The sequence below is a fragment of the Astyanax mexicanus genome, chromosome 5 (genome assembly GCF_023375975.1).
Source record: "Astyanax mexicanus isolate ESR-SI-001 chromosome 5, AstMex3_surface, whole genome shotgun sequence".
Classification (NCBI taxonomy): Eukaryota; Metazoa; Chordata; class Actinopteri; order Characiformes; family Acestrorhamphidae; genus Astyanax; species Astyanax mexicanus.
The window spans coordinates 53,934,468-53,954,158 of NC_064412.1; the positions used below are offsets into that span (position 1 = coordinate 53,934,468).

At 35.7% G+C, this 19,691-nt stretch overlaps 1 protein-coding gene across 1 annotated transcript; it reads right to left on the reverse strand.

Annotated features, from left to right (window-relative positions):
• On the reverse strand, nucleotides 1-17,963 carry LOC103026083 (vitamin D3 hydroxylase-associated protein). The gene is made up of 15 exons (XM_022675394.2): nucleotides 17,320-17,963; nucleotides 13,542-13,655; nucleotides 11,539-11,679; nucleotides 10,824-10,957; nucleotides 10,498-10,704; nucleotides 9,189-9,229; nucleotides 8,958-9,082; nucleotides 8,748-8,873; nucleotides 8,165-8,262; nucleotides 6,767-6,866; nucleotides 6,293-6,336; nucleotides 5,966-6,005; nucleotides 4,518-4,626; nucleotides 3,418-3,563; nucleotides 1-2,266 (listed from the first exon to the last, which is right to left on the reverse strand). Exons 1-15 carry the CDS (start codon nucleotides 17,494-17,496, stop codon nucleotides 2,129-2,131), a joined length of 1,740 nt encoding a protein of 579 aa, XP_022531115.1. The 5' UTR covers nucleotides 17,497-17,963; the 3' UTR covers nucleotides 1-2,128.
• Between the last annotated feature and the right edge of the window lie 1,728 nt (nucleotides 17,964-19,691).

Here is a 19,691-nt window from a genome sequence, read left to right on the forward strand (position 1 = left end):
TTTTTGTTTTAAAGTAGATTTTATTAGTTATTATACTATTGCATTAGTTAACATTGTTAAATAGTCAGACAATGTCTAATTAGGACAAAAATGTTAATTAATAATTAGTTAACATATTCTGTATAAGTTCTTATGTTGTAATGTGTTTTTTTGTTGTAATGTATTTTTTTTTTACATTGAAACAAACAGAAGTCACAATTAAAAATAAAAATGTAAACTAAAGTGTATAATTAACATACACTTGAAGTGCAAAATTAGTGTAACTAAGCACGTTATTTCATATTTATGTATTTCACATTAAGTCAACAAAAGTACCACAGATTTTGATTATGTTAGCAAAAAAACAAAACCAATAAAATCCTTAAAACTGGCCTTTAAAAAAATACAAATAAAAATACACTGCTCCCACGATTTCCAGTGGGACTGCTCCATTCCAAGCTAAGTGAAACACGAAGACTGCCGAAGAGAAACTTTCTCCTGATGAAGTAAAAAAAAGTTCTGTCTATAGGCACGCATAGCACCTATTATGTAGTGTACATAATGTAGTGTAGAAACCATGTCAGTAGTCAACAAGGCACCATGGATTCTGATTATGTTAGAAAAAAACAAACCAACAAATAAAAAAAACAACACACATATTCAAATAAAAACTGGCCCAAAAATCTAAACAAATTACATATGAGACAAATTAGACAGATTATATATCAAGAAGACCAACAGATCATAGAAAAGACAAAAAAATCTAAACTTGACCACCATGATAGCAACATTTACTAGTGGATTACTTAACACTTGTAATGATTACCCAGAACTGGACCAGATGCACGGACAACATTTCTTTCATAACGGCCAAAATTTCTTTATAATTTAGAGCATTATTTGCAGAAAATGAGAAATGTCTGAAATAACAAAAAAAGATGCAGAGCTTTCAGACCTCAAATAATGCAGAGAAAACAAGTTTATATTCATAAAGTTTTAAGAGTTCAGAAATCAATATTTTGTGGAATCACAGTTTACATGAATCTTGGCATCATGTTCTCCTCCACCAGTCTTACACACTGCTTTTGGATAACTTTATGCCACTACTGGCTTGGTTTGATTTTTTTCTTTTAATCCCTTTGATGGATCTACAAAAAAAATTACAATAATTTATATACACAACTAGAACAAGTTTGTATAATTACTGAAAGTGATTATATTACATTACATAACATTACATTACATTTGGCAGACGCTTTTGTCCAAAGCGACTTACAATATTGAAGTGCAAATAATAGAAGAGGTTAAGTACAAAAATAATAGAAGTTAAAAATAAAGCATCTATAGATAGGGCCTTAAGGAGGTCAGAGGGAAATAATGGGATAGAGGAGTAGAGAAGAGGAAGAAGGAGATGAGGTTAGAATTAGTTAGTTTGTTAGAGTAGTTAGGAGAGTAAGTGCTCTTTGAAGAGCTCTGTCTTCAGGAGTTTCTTAAAGATAGCGAGAGATTCTCCTGATCTGGTAGTGGAAGGTAGTTAGTTCCACCATTGGGGAACTCTGTATGAGAACAGTCTGGATTGCTTTGTGTGAGTGTTTGGCAAAGCGAGGCGACGTTCATTGGAGGAGCGCAGCGGCGGGAGGTAGCGTAAGCCTTCAGGAGCGAGTGCAGGTAGGAAGGAGCCTGTACTGTCATCACCTTGTAGGCGATTGTAAGCACTTTGAATTTTATGCGAGCAGCAACCGGTAGCTGGTTATATATATTTTATATATTATATATATTTTAACAATTATTATAATGATAAAAATTTAAGTTTAAATTAAATTAAGTTACTGTGCAGTATTTAATACTACAGAACCAACTCACCACTCGTTTAGCAACAAACTTAAAATTCCCAGAAGTCCACCTCTTAGCCATCATGCCAAGGCCTAGTTTTTTTGTAATCTTCCAGTAAATCAGTAAACAATCTTAATAATTATTAAATAAAAGCACATTTAGTGCTCAAAAATAAGTAAATAAGTAAATTGGTACAATCTGCGGTTCATTACTTATTAATCTGTGTTCATTTATATATAGTACCATAATAAGAGAAACCCATCAGCTACAGGCTGTATCGGTGTGTTTGTGTAACATGTTGGCACATGTTGGTGTTTCAGTGTGTGCTGCTGGAGAGCTTCTTGTTGGCATGGACCTTCTCTACTTCTCTCATGAGGCGCAGACACATCTCCTCCTGCCACGGCAGAGACACACACTGCACCGCTACAGGCAAGCCCTCACCACCACGAACCGCCTGCAGCACACACACACACACACACACACACGCAAAATATTAAAGAACATCCATCACACCTACTGTAGTCTTGGTCTCAGGCAGAGGTGGAAAAAGTACTAAAAAATTGTAATTAAGTAAAAGTACCTTTCCTTTGCTAAAATTCTACTCAAGTAAAAGTAAAAGTACCCATCAAAAAAATCTACTCGAGTAAAAGTAAAAAAGTACTCAATTTAAAATGTACTTTGAGTACAAGTTACATAGTTACTTTTAATTATTTGATGTAAAAAAAGTACTACAAATTATAAATTAAATTGTTTTTAATGAACTATTATTCCACATAATAATTTGGATCTTTCAGGCAGTATTTGTTCAGACCACCCCATAAAACATTTTTAAGAACAAATGGCATAGGTTTTTAAGATCCATTTTCCATCCATGCGCCGGCTCATCCACGCCAATTTTTTTTTTCCACCAGCATTTCATTTTTTTACTCAGTAATGGGGAGCTTTCCAATGAAGCGAAGTAAATTACTTGCGTCAAAATGTACTTGAGTAAAAGTTAATTTTAAAAACTGCTTAAAAAATTACAAATTACTCATAAAATGTGAGTAAATGTAATTCATTACTTTCCATGTATGGTCTCAGGTAAACCATTTGTTTTAAGCATATTCATTAAATATGAAAATGCTGCCCCCTTGTGGCATGTTTCTACATTTTTGCACTTACTGAACGGGAGTTCCCATAATACTCTTTAATAAAAAGGCCCATCAGCTTGCTGGACACACAATAAATAGAGGAGGGTCAATGACATTCAGGCTGTACTAGGGAACCAACCCTTGACAATTCATGAGTTTTTTTTAATCAGATGTTATCAGTGATTTAAAATACATTTTTGGCCTTTAGATTGCAGTATTTTGGTTACTCCCTATTTATAGTGGTCAGAGCCTAGTCTCATGTGAATTGACAAAACTGCCAGGGAGCACTGCAAAGATAGAGACTGAGTGAACAGAATATATTATATCGCCTATAAAAACTTTGTTCTACATGCAAGAATGCCCTGCAAGAATGCCAATTAACTCTTAATAAAGAAATATTGTCTTCACACTGTTAGTGTGTTGTTACTACCAGACTACCAGCAGATAACAGCAAACTCAGTCCGTCCACACTAACCTTAACAAACAGTTTGTCCCAGATATCTCCAAAGTTCCCTTTGTAATCATTTAGCTGGGCTTCATCTGCGGCCGTTACGGTGGATACAGGCACCACCCCCGCGGGGAAGTTGAGCAGGTTGTACATAGCAGTGTAACTCAGGGCACCTACAACCAGATACAATACAGGAGTCAGAGTTCAACCAGTTCAATGAATTACATACATTCTATTTATTTTTTATATTTTTTTATATTATTATATCTATATAATTTAAAGTGTTTTAATTGTCTTTGTATTAATACGGGTGTACAATACAATGAAATACTGTAAATTGAAATAATGAAATACTGCTAAATTTCCAGTGCAGTCACAATTATATATAAAAAACATGGGGCAGTAGTGCAAGGAAACCTTTATGAACTAGACTATAATGGCAATAGTGACAATCAATACACAGCTCTGAAAAAATAAAGACACCACTTCAGTTTCTGAATCAGTTTCTCTGATTTTACTATTTATAGCTTTATGTTTGAGTAAAATGAACATTGTTGTTTTATTCTATAAACTACAGACAACATTTTTCCCAAATTCCAAGTAAAAATGTCATTTAGAGCATTTATTTGCAGAAAATGAGAAATGGCAGAAATAACAAAAAAGATTCCGAGCTTTTAGACCTCAAATAATGCAAAGAAAAAAAGTTCATATTCATAAAGTTTTAAGAGTTCAGAAATCAATATTTGATGGAATAACACTGGTTTTTAATTACAGTTTTCATGCATCTTGGCATCATGTTCTCCTCCACCAGTCTTACACACTGCTTTTGGATAACTTTATGTCTTTACTCCTGGTGCAAAAATTCAAGCAGTTCAGTTTGGTTTGATGGCTTGTGATCATCAATCTTCCTCTTGATTATATTCAGAGATTTTCAATTCGGTAAAATCAAAAGAAACTCATCATTTTACTTTTCTAATCATTGTAAATACTACTTCCTGTTCTAAAATGTGAAATATCAACGTGTAGTTTCCCCCACTAAAACTACACACTCTGTCCATATCTTAATTTGTTCATTTTGTGTTATTATTGTGTATAAAACTATAAAGAAGGAAAGTGTGATACAGTACTGTTGAGCTTTCCACAGAAATAGAAGTTGTAGGCAGGTCCCAGCGCAGGACAGAGCAGCGCGTCCAGCTCCAGAGCATTCCACTGAGTCATCACCTCATGGACATAATTCTACACACAAAAACACAAACAACAGAAAATACATTCCTGATACAACTTGAAATTCACACTAACAGCTTCGGCAGTATCCTGTATTGGTGTACTTAATAAATCATTGATGTCTGGCAAAACCTTTTCTTCTCCTATTTTGCATTTTTTTTATTTTGATCAAACATAAATCTGGTATAAAAAAGATGTGCATATATATAAATATAAAATAATATAACTATAAATAATTATTAACCCCTTAAAAAAGACATTTGATAATCTTTTAAAGTGGAAAGTCTATAATTTTTATGGTAGATTTATTTATAGAAAGAGACTGAATATCAAAAAGACATTTCGAAGCTTTGTGAGAAAGAGACCACTGTTGGTGCAATAGTTTGAAAATGGATGAAAGACAAGAAAACAATAATTTGCCCTTGTTTTGGAGCTACATGCAATATTTCACCTCCTGCTAAGGATTATTCTGGAAAGGTGAAGTGTCACCCCGGAATTACGCAGGAGTTTGTTAATGATCTCAAGGGAGCTGGGAAAATCATTAGTAAAACACTTCACCATAATGGTTTGAGATCATGCAGTGCCTCTGCCAAAGAAACCCATCTGAAGTTTGCCAATAAACACCTAAATGATTCGGAGAAGGCTTTGAAAAAGTGTGATGCGGTCAGATGAGACCAAAATTAAGCTTGTAGGAGTCAAATCGACGTGTTTAGAGTCAGAGAAATGCTGAATATTAACCGAAGGAAAACATTCCCACTGTCAAATATTATAGAGGTGACTGCTTTAGGGCTGTTTTTCTCTTCAGGGTACATGAAGACTTTACTGCATTAAGTATAAATGGGTCTCTCAACATGACAATGACCCAAAACATATGGTCAAGCAACAAAGGATTGGCTTCAAAAGAAGCATATTAACAACCTCTAATAGCCGATCCAAACTTCCACCAAGTACTATTTCACGATTTGTTTGAGGATCAAACACTTATTTAACCTGAATAAAATACAAATAAATTAATATATACATTAAATTTTTTGTTCTGGATTCTGGATTTTCTGTTGATATTTTGTCTCTCTTTCTCTCTGTTAAAATAATGCTACCATAATCAATCAATTTCAATTAGGAAATAATGAATGATTTTGGTGCCATATACAGGTCAGAATGGATAATGCACCTAGATTTTCTCTATTTTTAGCTGAAAGATTTACCATATTTTTTTCTCCAAAATGTCCCAAGATAACTTTTTTTGAGATTTTTCAGACAGGAGTTTTTTTTTTACATTATACAAAAAAAATTACCCCTCATATCCTTTTAAGGCTCTATTTAACTAAATCTAATGAAAATACACCAATACCTCAATGTCAAAATGATGTTTCCACAGTTCCTCAATGGACCTATAAAACAAATAATACTTTTAACTATTCAGAATGATATTTTTGTCAAATCAACATGATTAACACATGAGGAAAACAATATAAAATACCTAATTTTACTCTACAGTATGAGAAGTTAACATCTACATTAGCTTTAATGACATCCAAACACCTACATTTAGTGATTAAGAGGTAAGTCCCTATACTTTTGTCCATACAGAGTACTTTACATATAATTTCAGTCAATTTAAGGGTAGTTAAAACACTTATAAGCAACTATAAAAATGGTACAAACATTTCAGACTTACTTGAATCCACGAGTTGCATCCATAGCTTTTGCTATTCGTGGATACTGAAAAAGAATCACATTAAATACTGTTTATACAGACAATTTCTAACCATTCATATATTTATAGACACATTTCTTAGCTTTGGTTTCAAGACATTTAGATAGTATACTTTAGGTATTTACAGTTTGTTAACAAACTACTTGGTGAACCTTAATAGTGTTTAGTTTTATTCACACTAAGAACTAGGAGAAGTTTTGTTCAGCAAAGACAGATGCATTTACACTGAAAACATGTGGTTTTAATGTGTCTCAGGCCATCTCCTGAAGTGGTATGAGATCAGATTTGTTTCTGTGTTAAATGCATCTTGGATGTGGCTTGGTCTTATCTAAATATAATCCAAAAACTGAAAACTCATGAAACATCCAGGTGTAAATGGGTGTGAACAGATTGTAAACAGACTGTATGTGAACAATATAAACTGAATAAACTCACGATGGGTCTGAGGACGATGGAGAGAAATTTCTTAACAAAGTTAGGTAAACTATAAGGAAGGATCTGGGGCTGCAGGCAAGGGTCAACCGGGCCGCCCTTCCTGAAATCATAAACAGGGATGCAAAGAATTAGATTCTAGGGATGAAGGAAAATATCAATATAGTTTCACAATACTTTGTTTTTTTTAATACAGTATGGCTTCTCATTTTTATTTAGTGTTTAAACATTGACCACTAGTTGGCAGTGCCGTATTCTGTCTGTGCACTGTTATAAAAAAGAAACTTTTCTTTTGCTGTGATTTTAGAAATATGATGTCTTTTCAAAGATTTTGTTTTTGCAATATATCACCTTGTTTAGAATATCGCAATACATTGCAATATATTGAATCGTAACCCCTATGTTGTGATGCACATCGCATCATTAAGTTCTTGCCATTACACAGCCCTAATAAACAGAGATAACAGACTGTATTTACGCAAAATCACTTTTTTTCTCATTCATTTAGCAAATTTACCTTAAAATCTTACCTTCTATCATTGTTACATTCGACCGTTATTTTATTTTTATTTTTTATGATAACATAGATACTATGGTAATGGGAAAGGGTTGGGTTGGGTAGTCGAGTTTAACGCCACATCAGCTCGTCGGCTATCTCGCGGCAGGAAAGGTACTGTCTAATCACAAGGTTCTGTAATGGGAAAGCATGGAGAGAAAGGTTTCTGCATGCAAGTTTCACAAGGATTCTTAGGGTCGGTATAAATGTATGTGAATTTGTCTGTAATGTCTGAGAACTTTTTTGAAACCTGGTCTTCAGCCGTAATTATTTCAATTCCTTTCTATTTGTTTTATTCTGCATGCAAGTCTATTTAGTTTAAACAGTTAGTATAAGGCTTAGCCCTTTATCCTGACTCCCTTCTTGGGAGTCTGATTTATGTAGTTTGAATTACGACACTAGGCTTATTCCCTGTCTGGGAAGCTCCTCTAAGTACGGATGCACGATTTTGGGAGGAAAAAATCCAGAATTTTTCAACAGATTTCTCCAAAACTCAGTGAACAAACATGTCATGATATTAATAATGCATTTGTGAATTAAACACACGTTTAATATTATAAAATGCACGTATAAGCCACCTCTGATAGGAATGTCATGGAAAATGAGAACAGTACATATTTTTCATTTGTATTAAAAATCTTACGGCATGTGTAGGGTTTAATCTGCTTTATGTGACATTGCACATCCTGCAGTGTGAAAATTGCACATGCACACATTGCAATGACAATGCTCAAATTCTAAGCAAAAGGGTTCTTTCTAATAAATACTGAAAAGGATTATTAACTAGTAACAATAACAACTGAAATTTATAATTTGACACAAAAAATAGTTAAGAGTTCCCTTACAGCATCTTGAGAAGGGTCCCACCTCCATCAGCGAGAGCACCTTTTGTGATGTAATCATTCATAGCGTTATAGATTTCTGGAGGCTTGAATGGAACCAGCTATAGCAGAGAAACAGGAAGACAAACAACACTTGTATAGAGAAAGTGTTTAGGCCACAACTGCACTGGTTCAAAATAAAACCAGTAAATCAGACACAGCAGTGCTGCTGGAGTTCTTAAACATCTCAATGTCACTGTTGGACTGAGATTAGCGCACCGACCTGAAGCATAAGAAGACCTCTCTGCATCTCTGACTTTACATCTACAAGGTGGAGCAGCTATATCGATGTGTCTAGAGTCTAATTGAGTGGACAGTAAATGGAGTAAATGGAGTGTTTAAAAACTCCAGCAGCACTGCCGTTTTTGATCCTCTCAGGGTAAAAGAAGAACAATAAAATATGTAGAGAAACAGATACAGGACTACATTCTCTAATCACAGAACTACAAAAAGGTTCAAAGTGCACTACATTGTACACTATGTTAATTAACATTAAGCAGTAATTTTGCTCAAAGTAATGTGCTTATAGTCAATGTTCTATGAATACCGTATGGCCTGCTTGTTCCAGAAGCTTCTTAGTCTCTCGTAAAGCTCTGGCCATGCTCGGAGATGGCTGCATGAAGCCGTCATTCTCATAGTAACCGATCCTCAACGGATCTGAACTTTCATACACCTGTTCATAAAGAAAGAGTGTGACTGGAAACTGATTCATACTACACCATACATACAGTGTGAATCCATCAGTGCAGTGTCCTACCTGCTGGTTGAACGGTATGGGTGGAACTGTAGGGTCCAGTGAAAACATGTCCTTACAGAGCAAAGCTTTCATACACAGAGCTAAACTTTCCACATCTCGCCCCATGGGACCAATGGAGGAGTGTACTGTAATAAATTTAAAAAAGTAGTTATTTTCACATTTATTATATTGTCTAATGTCTTATTAATGATCAGTAATCTGAAACATTGGAAAAAGGTGAAGTCTCAATACCTGACTTGATGCCTTTAACAGAAGAACTGACTCCACGCATGCTGTATGCAAAGAAGACAAAAAGATAAAACATCCATCTGAAAATTCTTAATAATTACTGTATTATTAATTTTTTGTTAAACCAAACTAGAAAACCAATAAGTAAAGATATGTTTGGTATTGTTTGTAAGCTATTACGGTATATGAGCATGGACAACGCAACTTCGCAATTTCTCAATGGCTCTGCTGTCTTGTTGCAGTATAATGTGTAGCTTCACCCATTCCCATTTGTTTCAATGACAAAACAGCCCTTTTTCCTTTTCATTTTTTCAGTGTCTAATTTAAGCAGTTAGTTAGTTTTCTCTGTACTAATATTGGCAGATTTTTTATTTTCCCTCAGAAATATAAATTTTACAATTTTATTCAGCTGTATCGTAGGAAGGCTGGTTGGACCATCTGCATTACATGGAGTAGCTGAGTTGCAGTCGAGCTGTCAGGCAACTAACTAGTTAATCATCCTATTATCGATCATGTGGTGTTTATGCGAGCGAGCGAGCGAGAGAGAGAGACAGAGAGCACACATGAAGGAAAAAATGGCCGAGAGAAGAAGACACACACATAGTGGGTGGGACTTGCAATGGGTGAGAGCATGGTAGAAAAAGATGCGTATAATAGCATTGTAATAGCATTGTAATAGCATTGTAATAGCATTTGTAATAGCATTAAAACACATTTAACTCCATACTATACGTTTAACTATACAGACTCTGGTTGCAAAATCAACAACATAGCGTTGGCTTCATTTCTACTGAACAGACAGAAATGCAACCACAGCATCAACGCTGTACTCAAACATTGCTCTGACTTCTATTTTGCCTCATTCAAAAAGCTGTCTTTACAACTTTAGCAGAACTAAAAGGCTGTAAGATAAATTGATATATATATATAAAAACGACATAGCAAAATAATGTTTAAAAACAACTAAACAACTTGCCAGTAATAGCGCAGGAAAGACTAACTATTGGACATTGAAACCATGGATGCAAAATGGGCTGTTTTGTAATAGAAATATATGGTGATGGGTGGAGCTACACACACACACTGCACTGCAACCAGCCAGCAGAGGCGTCCTTTTTAAAAGACATTGTGTTCTCCATGCTTATATACATGAACGATGACAGAACAGAGGTGATTTACATAACAGTCTTCAAAGAAACCTTACAATCTACGTAGAAATGATTGTATAAAAACAAACATAAAATATTTACATTATTAAAAAATACAAAAAAAACATGCTATGGGCCTTTTTTATGCTAAGAGGTATAAAAACCTTATCCTGTTAGAGGTGGGCTTCAAGCCACAGATGCCACAGAAGGATGCTGGGATGCGAATGCTTCCACCAATGTCAGTCCCCAGTCCCAGGATAGAGCCGCCACCTCCAATCAGAGAACCCTCCCCTCCAGATGAGCCACCGCACGTCTTTTTAAGGTTCCTGGGGTTCACAGCCATCCCATAAATAGGATTGCTGCATTCATAACTACAGTGCAAAGAAACAAAAAAAACATTTTTATGAGCACATTCAGATAAACAGGTTTATGTGAGGGTCATACACTCTGATGGATGTACTGTCCTGCACTGTTGGAGATTTGGACTTACTTGAGAAGGCCCTGTGGAACGTTGGTTTTGATAAAGGGAATTGCTCCTTGCTTCTTCAGGACAGTGACCACCACACTGTCCAAAAGTTCAGGGTCATCCAGCTTACACAGAAGTCCACATGTAGAGTCATGACCCTGTGTTCAGACAGCCACACACACACACACACAAACACATGCAAAGAAAGATTATTTAAAACATTTGTATCAGTGATTTAGTGGTGTATGAGTTTTCTTCTAAACACATATGTGCCTACAGGGTCCTACGATTTCCATGATGATGAGAAGTCTGACATAGCCACTGGACAGAGACAAGAAAATATATATTTTTTGTACACCCAGGATTGCTTACAATGAGCACCTGCATGCAAAAGATGTGCAAAAAAGCCTGACTGCAAAATGTCTCTGAAATTCAGGATTTTACGCACTTAAATATACAAAAAAAGCAAATACAGAGCTCACAATTGAAGATGATTTATGACTGTTTCTAAGGCCTATCAAGTGTGTCTGGACATCCTTAGACAGAATATAGCAAATTATAGACAAGAAAATACATCTTTGGTTTGAGAATAGCCAGAAAATTTTAATTTTATTTAATGGTAAAATGTTAGTGGTTGTTAGTGGTTCAAACAAAATTTTTGTTTATAGTACAGTTTTATCTCCTTATTCAGTGCATTTTACAGCACACATATACACACAATACATTTTACACTCCATACCTTGTACCCAATGTTCTCCTTGATGCTGATGGGGATTCCATAAAGAAGGCCGTCTTTGTGGGACTCGATTTCAGACAGTTGCGTCAGACTCTCCATCAGAACACCAGTGTTGCAGTTCAGGGTCTTGCCGAGCTCCAGAGCCTGCAGACCCAAACACAGCGAGATCAATCATTTCCTCCTACTGGCATTTAAAAGATAAAGCTCTTTTAAAGTGTTAGAATTTGAGAGTATTTAACATTTGTGAGTGTTTTAAATCAAACACACATAAAGTGATTTAAGCAGTTCCATTCTTTCTACAAACATGTCAAAAGCTAACATTATAAGGTCATACTGTCAGTTTTTAATTAATAATTTTTCTAAATTGATGGTACTGTTTAACAACAGTGCAAATTCTGTTGTAATTGTTCAATGTCTACTTGACTGTTAAGTTCAGTTAAGTTTTTTTTTTTCAGATTAGTCAGACGTGTGTTTTCATCGATTTTATAAACCTCTGGTGTATAGTGTACAATACAGTTCCAAACAACTAATCTAAATTATGAAATTATGCTAAAAATCCAGAGGTTCATGTGCAGAGCATGTATAAGGGTGAAACAGGGCGAGATTAACCGGTTTAAAGAAAAAAGAAATCGCACAACGAGCAGTAAAGATAACAATCTGCTGACAATGCAGCAGCAATGACACTATTTTACTTCAGGGAATCTTTGTAATTTGTATTTCAGAGCGATGAAAACCCTCACAGCTCAATAATTAACATGACATATACATACAGGATGATATATTTATTGTCACAGCAATAAACGATATAACTGCCACTTAAAAGTATGCTGCACTTGAACATCTGTTTAGTGCAAACTCGTCTAATACACCCGATCAGGTTTTCATCAAATTTAGGGACTGGGCCAAAACCACCTCCTCTCAGGGGTCTTGGTGTGGTTGGTTTGTCGTCTTGCTGCATAACGAACATTTTTGTAATTGCAAGCATTTTTTTGGTTTTGGTGAACATCTGGATTTGTTCTTCTACTACAACTATGAGTTACATAATCAACAAAGAATATCAACATCAATAAATCAAGCGCATTATGTGGTAATGATTGTGACCAGCGGCTTCTGGCTTGAATTGTCCATGTGAACATAGAAGCAACAATTTAAGCATTTAAAAAAAAAAAAACCTTCTGTAACTTATTTAAAAATTGTAAAGATGTAAAAATGGACATTGGTGTCTTTGAACTCTTCTTTCTAAGTTAATCATTTACAGAAAATGAAAGTTATAGATATGTCAGGTCAGTTAGAGTATCAGTACAGTTATAAAAATGGGGTAAAGGGGTCTTTACTCTGTACTTTCAAAGTTAATCATTTTCAGAAATAGCTATATGGCATGCACCGTATATTTGATGCTCGTCAGTGTCATATTATGTAAGGCAGTAGTCTTGAAGAATATGCATATGCAATATATTTATATGTTGCCCACTGTCTGTAGCCTAACTGCATTTACATGCACACAAAAAATCAGTTTATGATTAGATTATTGCAGTTATTTAATTATCTTATATTAAGTGATATAAACAGCATATTCCAATTTCTTAGATCTGAGTCTGATTAAGAAATCTGATGAAGAGAGCTGAATTTTAGCTCCATGTTTTTTTTTCAGTGCATGTAAACTCTTAACCGAAGTGTTTTGGGATTTCTCAGTATGCACATGAGTAAAAACACACCAAGGTATTTAATTATTTTATGACTCATGTTATATAATTATCCAAGTTTATGTAAAGTATTGATCTGACTCTGAAGCACGGATGTACAATATGGACAAAAAAAATAAAAAAGGTGCAATAGTGTTGTTAGATTCATAAGTCATAGTTGTTAGCAAAATATTTCATTTTAGTTCCTGCATAGAGCTCAGTATTTAATAGACTAAATACAATAATTATTGTTTCTCTGCTTTATTGTGTAAATATCTTGCAGAACAATGCTATGAACAGTCATGAGCATTAAGTGGACCAAACCTTGTCCATGTAGGCATGAAGAACAGCAGCGGGCTTCAGAGATCCTGCCTTTATCTCTTTAGTGAGCTGATCCAGAGAAAGGCCCATTATAGGATTCAGGTCAAGTCCAGGATTCTGCAGAGAAAGGAGAGATAAAGAGAATATGAACTGCATTTGTTTCTGTTATTAGTAAATCTAGCCATCAGAGTATCAGCCCCCTGTAAAAGTAAACATTTCTGGCCATGGCTGCAGTTTCAAGCTCCCCCAAATAGATGGGAAACCACAAATCTGGCACATAATATAATATGATGCCAGATAATAAATAAAAACGGTGCAGTGTTCAGCATAGATGTCTATTTTACAATGTAACTAAACTAATAACATCATATCATGTGTTTTATGAGCACATATCCATTCAAATATATATTTACAGTGCAGACTAGAAAAAGTAAGTGAACCCAAGAGTAAATATAGGCTTATCAACAGGATTCTTGAACTACATTTAAAGCAGCTGTTTAACCTCACACTCTCACTTCAGTCTGTTTTCACATCCTACATATATGGTCTTATATTTTATCATATCTTATCTTAGCTCATGTAAAGTAGATTTAAACAGAACAGGTCATCACACCACATTATACTCATGCTCATTTTTTTTTTTAAGCGAGTAACAGGTGATTACGCAAGTTAGTTGCAAGTTATTGTTTTACCATCTTGGTTATGGGACAATTTCACCTGTTTCTGTCAATGAGACACTGTGGTAAAATCCACGGTCATAATATTCATTGGTTTGTGTCTGCTGCTACTGTGTGTCTTGTATAGTACATTAAATATTAGTGACAAGTAATAGTCAACTAGACAAGTAATAGTCAACTGAAGAGCACCAAGGGACAGTGTCGTGCCAGCTGATGTCATTACTCTCTGGACACAGCACCATCCCCTCACTGAGGATCCCTGGTGGAGCTGCAGACACTGCACAAGAGCCAATGCAAACAAGTATATACGTTGCCGGAGACACCAATTCTCAAAGGCCAAACCACAGCATCCTCCATTTTTACGCATCCCCTCACCCCACCTAAACCTCTCAGCATCCACGGAGAAGCTGGTGTTCACATAGATAATGTTGTCCTGGCTGTTTCAGATATAAATCTGCGAAAAAAACCCTTCAACTATTTTTCACCTATTCAACTATTCATCTCCTGCCCCATATCCAAATCCAGCCCCCAGACTCTCCACTATAAACTAAACCATTAGGAGCTCCGCCCCCATTCATCTACTGCCTCATATCCACCTCCTGCCTCATATAAACCTCATCAGCTGAAGCTCTACCCAGCCTAACCTAAACAGGTCATTCTGTATTTGATCAGATACTTGCATTTACAGTGATGATACACAGAGTACATGTTTTCAGAGGCAGTTTGGACACGGTGTAACCCATTCCAGGGCTCCTGTCCAAACAAAACAGCCAGTTTGTGTTTAACAATCAACAGCATGTAAAATACAAGTTATCTACAACTAAGCTTAATGCCTGTTTGGGCAATAAATTAACAAATTATCAAAAGTGCCCAGACTACGGATGCACATTGTGCATGTGCATGATTTGTGACACAATATATTATGAGTCATAACACAGAAATATACTGGTTTTAAAATCCATATAATAAAAATAGTAATACTCTCTCTTTTCATGTATTTATGTTTGCAGTTATGCATGTGCTAAACATTCTGTGCTTTAGAATATTGGTACTTTTTCTGCTATATTACATAATGCTATTTTGCATTATTTATTTTGTTTCATTAATATTATTTTATACAAAGTTTGAGTCTAGGTAAGTTACTGTTGTTTACCAAATAGAAGTTTTTACAAAGAATTTTTTTATTTGTGCTTAAAATACTTAAAGTACATGCAATAAAACATTTATTTTGGTGCAGTAGTTTATTCTTAAAAGTAATCAAATATTTTTCACTCTATATTGCCAAAAAAAGTGTTGTCACAAAAAAAAACACGACATATCATGATATTATTTTACTTTATTTTATTTTTAGCTACATTTTTATGATGCACACTTTACTGACAGAGGCATTTATTTGCGCATCTAGAGCAGACACGCAGGAGTCTAAAGTCCCTGTTCCCACAGTTATCAAACACACTGAGGGGTGTAAAGCCCCGCAGAGCTGGTCTTTTGAGCAGTTTGACTGTCTTATCGACTCTAGAGATCTCTGAGAGATTTGTGAGCATTGTTTCTGATCTATAACTAGTCAGTCTACCTTTTATCAGTACCTGATCCACTTAGTACTCTCTTGGCCAAATGTCATCAAATGATTTGATCAGCAACATTCCACCTGCACTTGAAGTTCTAACACAGAACAATAAGGTAGCTGTGGCTGTTTATGACCTACTTTTCACAAATACACTAATCATTCACTATGCCTCAAGCTCTTAATCAGGTACACACCTCCCTCCATCAGTGTTTTGCCGATTTAGGTTGACAACACCTCCGGAATGCTCAGCAGTAAATTCTGGCATCCCAGACTCACTCCCTTCCAAGCTCATTATATAAGCCATTACATGATTTTACCCACAACCTTAATAGCACTATGCCAACATTACACACACCAAACACATTCAAATACACTATTGCTAGCGTTCATTAATTAACCATCAGGAGAACACTGAACAACAATGGTATGCATGGCAGGCCTGCAGTCCATAAAAACCTTATCTATCCCATCTGTGAAACATGATGGTGGAAGGATAATGGTTTGGACCGGTTTTGCTGCATGCCAGTCGGCAGCATGAGAGCAGTTGAGAAACCCTGTAGTAGATCAACCTAGTCGATGTTTTTACAACGAGTGAACACAATTAGGTAAATTAGGCAGCATGATGGCTTGGCTGGGGTCTTGGGTTCAAGTCCCTTTCTGGGTGGATTTTCCATGTTGTCAATGTGGGTTTCCTACAGGGATGGTGGTTTAGATTATCTGCCCGAGTCCAAGCCCAAGCCCAATCCCAAGCCCAAACCCAATCCCAAAAAAATTATCTGTGCTGTAGGCATCTGTTTTTTAAGGCTGTTTTTATTTTATATAAAGCTATGGCGCAATATTCATAATAAAGCAAAGTAATGAATCAAACTGTGTTTTAAAAAAAATGCTATATGTTTTCACACTTAAAGCTATATGCTTAACATTTAAAAAAATATTTGTTTAGAAAGTATTTTATATTCTTAAATCTGATGTTATTGTTGTTGGTCTATTCTGGTTTAATCATGCAGTGCATAGCTTTATTGTTTTTGTGTGTTTTTGCACTTAGGCTATAAACTCAATATCAAAAAAGTTGGTTTGTTTAAAAAGTATGTTATATTCTTAAACTATGTTAAATTATATTAGATTAAAGGAAAGTCATTCAGACATCATCCAGCCCTAATGTTTTGTTTGTTTGTTTTTTGTTTTAAGTGGCAGAGCTAAGCTGCTGTTTGATTGGCTGATAAATGTCTATTAGATCTCAATCTTGGTTAAGTGCAAGAATACACAAGTAAGAAGAAAACACAATGTCCATTGCAATAGACTCAGGGTATGAAAGGGTTAATAAACAGATTTTGCACATTTAAACAGCCTGGAAATGTTTTTAAAAAACTCAGACTTTACGCTCTCGTTACTAAGAAATGTTGGATTTAAAGTTTAAGCACTAGTGCTGATGCACTCCTCCAGGTGGACAGTGGTTTCTGGTTGAGACTATGCTGTGCGTGATTGGCTGCTGCTTCTGTATCTTTAAGTTAGTATGTGACAGACAGGTGAACTGTACCTTCTCTTTGAAGTCCTGCACTGCTCTCCGCGCCTGGCTGAATCCTGCATCTCTCCTGCTCCGCGCGCGCTGGATCTTCTTCTGGACCTGGTGGTGTCTGACCCACTTCACCAGCAGCACCGTGGCACCGACACCACAGACCGCAGTGTACACAACCGGAGCCCACTGAAGATCCATAGCCAATACCTCTGCTCCTCCTTACTCCACTGTTACCTCCACCAGCAGAGGGTTAAATCACACTTCATATTAATAAGTAACCCCAGGTACAGGTGTGGAATAATCTAAGCCCCGCCCTCTCACTGCCGCAGGTGCAGGAACAGCACGTCCACCTGCTGCAACAGAAAGAGCCTGGATATAAGATAATAATGAGAAATGAAGATGAGTTATGATTGAGACCCTGTCAGTGTCAGGGGGCTCATTCATCAGAGCCGGCGCTGTCCAATAGGAACGGAGCTCGTAGGCGGTCGCACTGAGTCTGGCTCCTGATCCAGATTATCGCGTCCTATTTTGTGTGTCTTCTCTCTATCTGGTTTACAGTCTAAAATTAACATAAACTGCATAACTCGTATAAAAGTATCGCGCTGAACCGGGCATAAAACAGATAAATAAAAGAGTCGCGAGTCTCCTAATCTGTTACAAACCTCTCCAAGATGTTTTGTAGTCCGGAAGACGCTGGTGAGACTGAGAGCAAGAGATACCGCATCCACGGAGGCTGTTTATTGGAGCTGGCGTTTCAGCGGTCGCCATATTGGAGGAGTCACCCACGCGCCCCCACTTCATTTATTTGTACGAAGGTGGAAGGTGTAATACATCTATAATAATCACAACTCTACCCATTTTAACCCGACCTTCACACGGTTTGGTTTGTTACAAACAGCAGTGATTATTATAGGTGTGAAACACCTTCCTCAGTGTAAATAAATGCACTGGGGTCGCGTGGTTGACTCCTCCAATATGGCGGCCGGCTGCTTTGCCAGGAGGCAGGCTATGCGGCGTCTGTGTATACAAATGTATGGGAGGAGGTAGCGCTAGGTTAGATATTTCTTTTTTTAAATCTGATAATATATGTATGTGTGATGTCTGTGTAGTGTCTATGTACATTTTGAAATGTTATATAAAATTAATACATAAATAAATACAAAAAATGTAACTTCGTTTTATGAACTACATATCCCGTAAAGCAATGCGGACAACCAGACCAACCAGATGCTGCGTTCGCATCCGGGCATCTTGAAGACGTGAAATCAAAGAATCTGTAAGGAGGAAAATGCTCACTTCTTAAACTCTCCCATGTGTGCTCCACCACAAGAGGGCGCTCCCGAGTGAGTCGAAAATGAATGGGTTCTTATGGAGCAGTTGAGCAAAAATAAGAGTTTATAATATAATTATTTTTTATATGAAAATTGTTTTAATTTCCTCAGCACAGTACACCAACTTCAGTTATAAACCTTTTAACTCTGCTCTGATGCTAGCTAGTTTCTTTACTGACTAAAACCTGTTTGATGTAGAAAAATGGAAATATACGGCTAAGTGTTCAAAATACTTTATTCCACTTTCTTAAATTAAATAATATACTGGACATAAAGTTAGTTAATATTCATAATTCAAGCTTTATCTTAAAATAATGAGATAGTATCTCAAAATTATGAAATAGTGTCTCAAAACAATGACTTACAATCTAAAATAATAAGATAGCAGTTTACTTAAAAATAAGAAAAAAAGGGCTGGATTTTTTTATTTTATTTTAGGTGGCAGAAATGGTCTTCCACATAATATAACAACCCGCATTAATCCATATCCGTAACATTAAAAAAGGGTAACATTATCATTGTACTCACTCAAAAATTGCGATTAATCACATTAAATTGTAGCTTGACAGATTTTGACAGCCTTAATTAACTACTTTATTTACTTATTTGACCCCGTGATTTTTTTTGTATTATGGGATTTGTGAATTTTGTAAAAAAATGAAAATAAATAAATAAATAAAAATAAATAATAATAATAATAATAATAATAATAATAATAATAATAATAATAATAATAATAATAATAATAATAAATAATAAAATTAATAATAATAAAGTAAATAAATAGCAAAGGAAAGGAAAGGAAAATGTTCATTTATTTGTGGTTTGCTTGTCTTTTGCTTCCTCTAGCGGATATCAGCTGCACTAGCAAAGATTACTCACTTGAGGTACCGTTTTTGTCAGGCCACCAGAGGGCGCTCCCGAGCGAGTCTAAAATGAATGGGGGCTGACAGACAGACAGACAGAGAGACACTTTATTGATCCCAGAGGGAAATTCTGGACATTCAGTAGCAGGTGTACATAGTGCACAGAAGTTTAAAAAAAGAATAAGATATAATTATA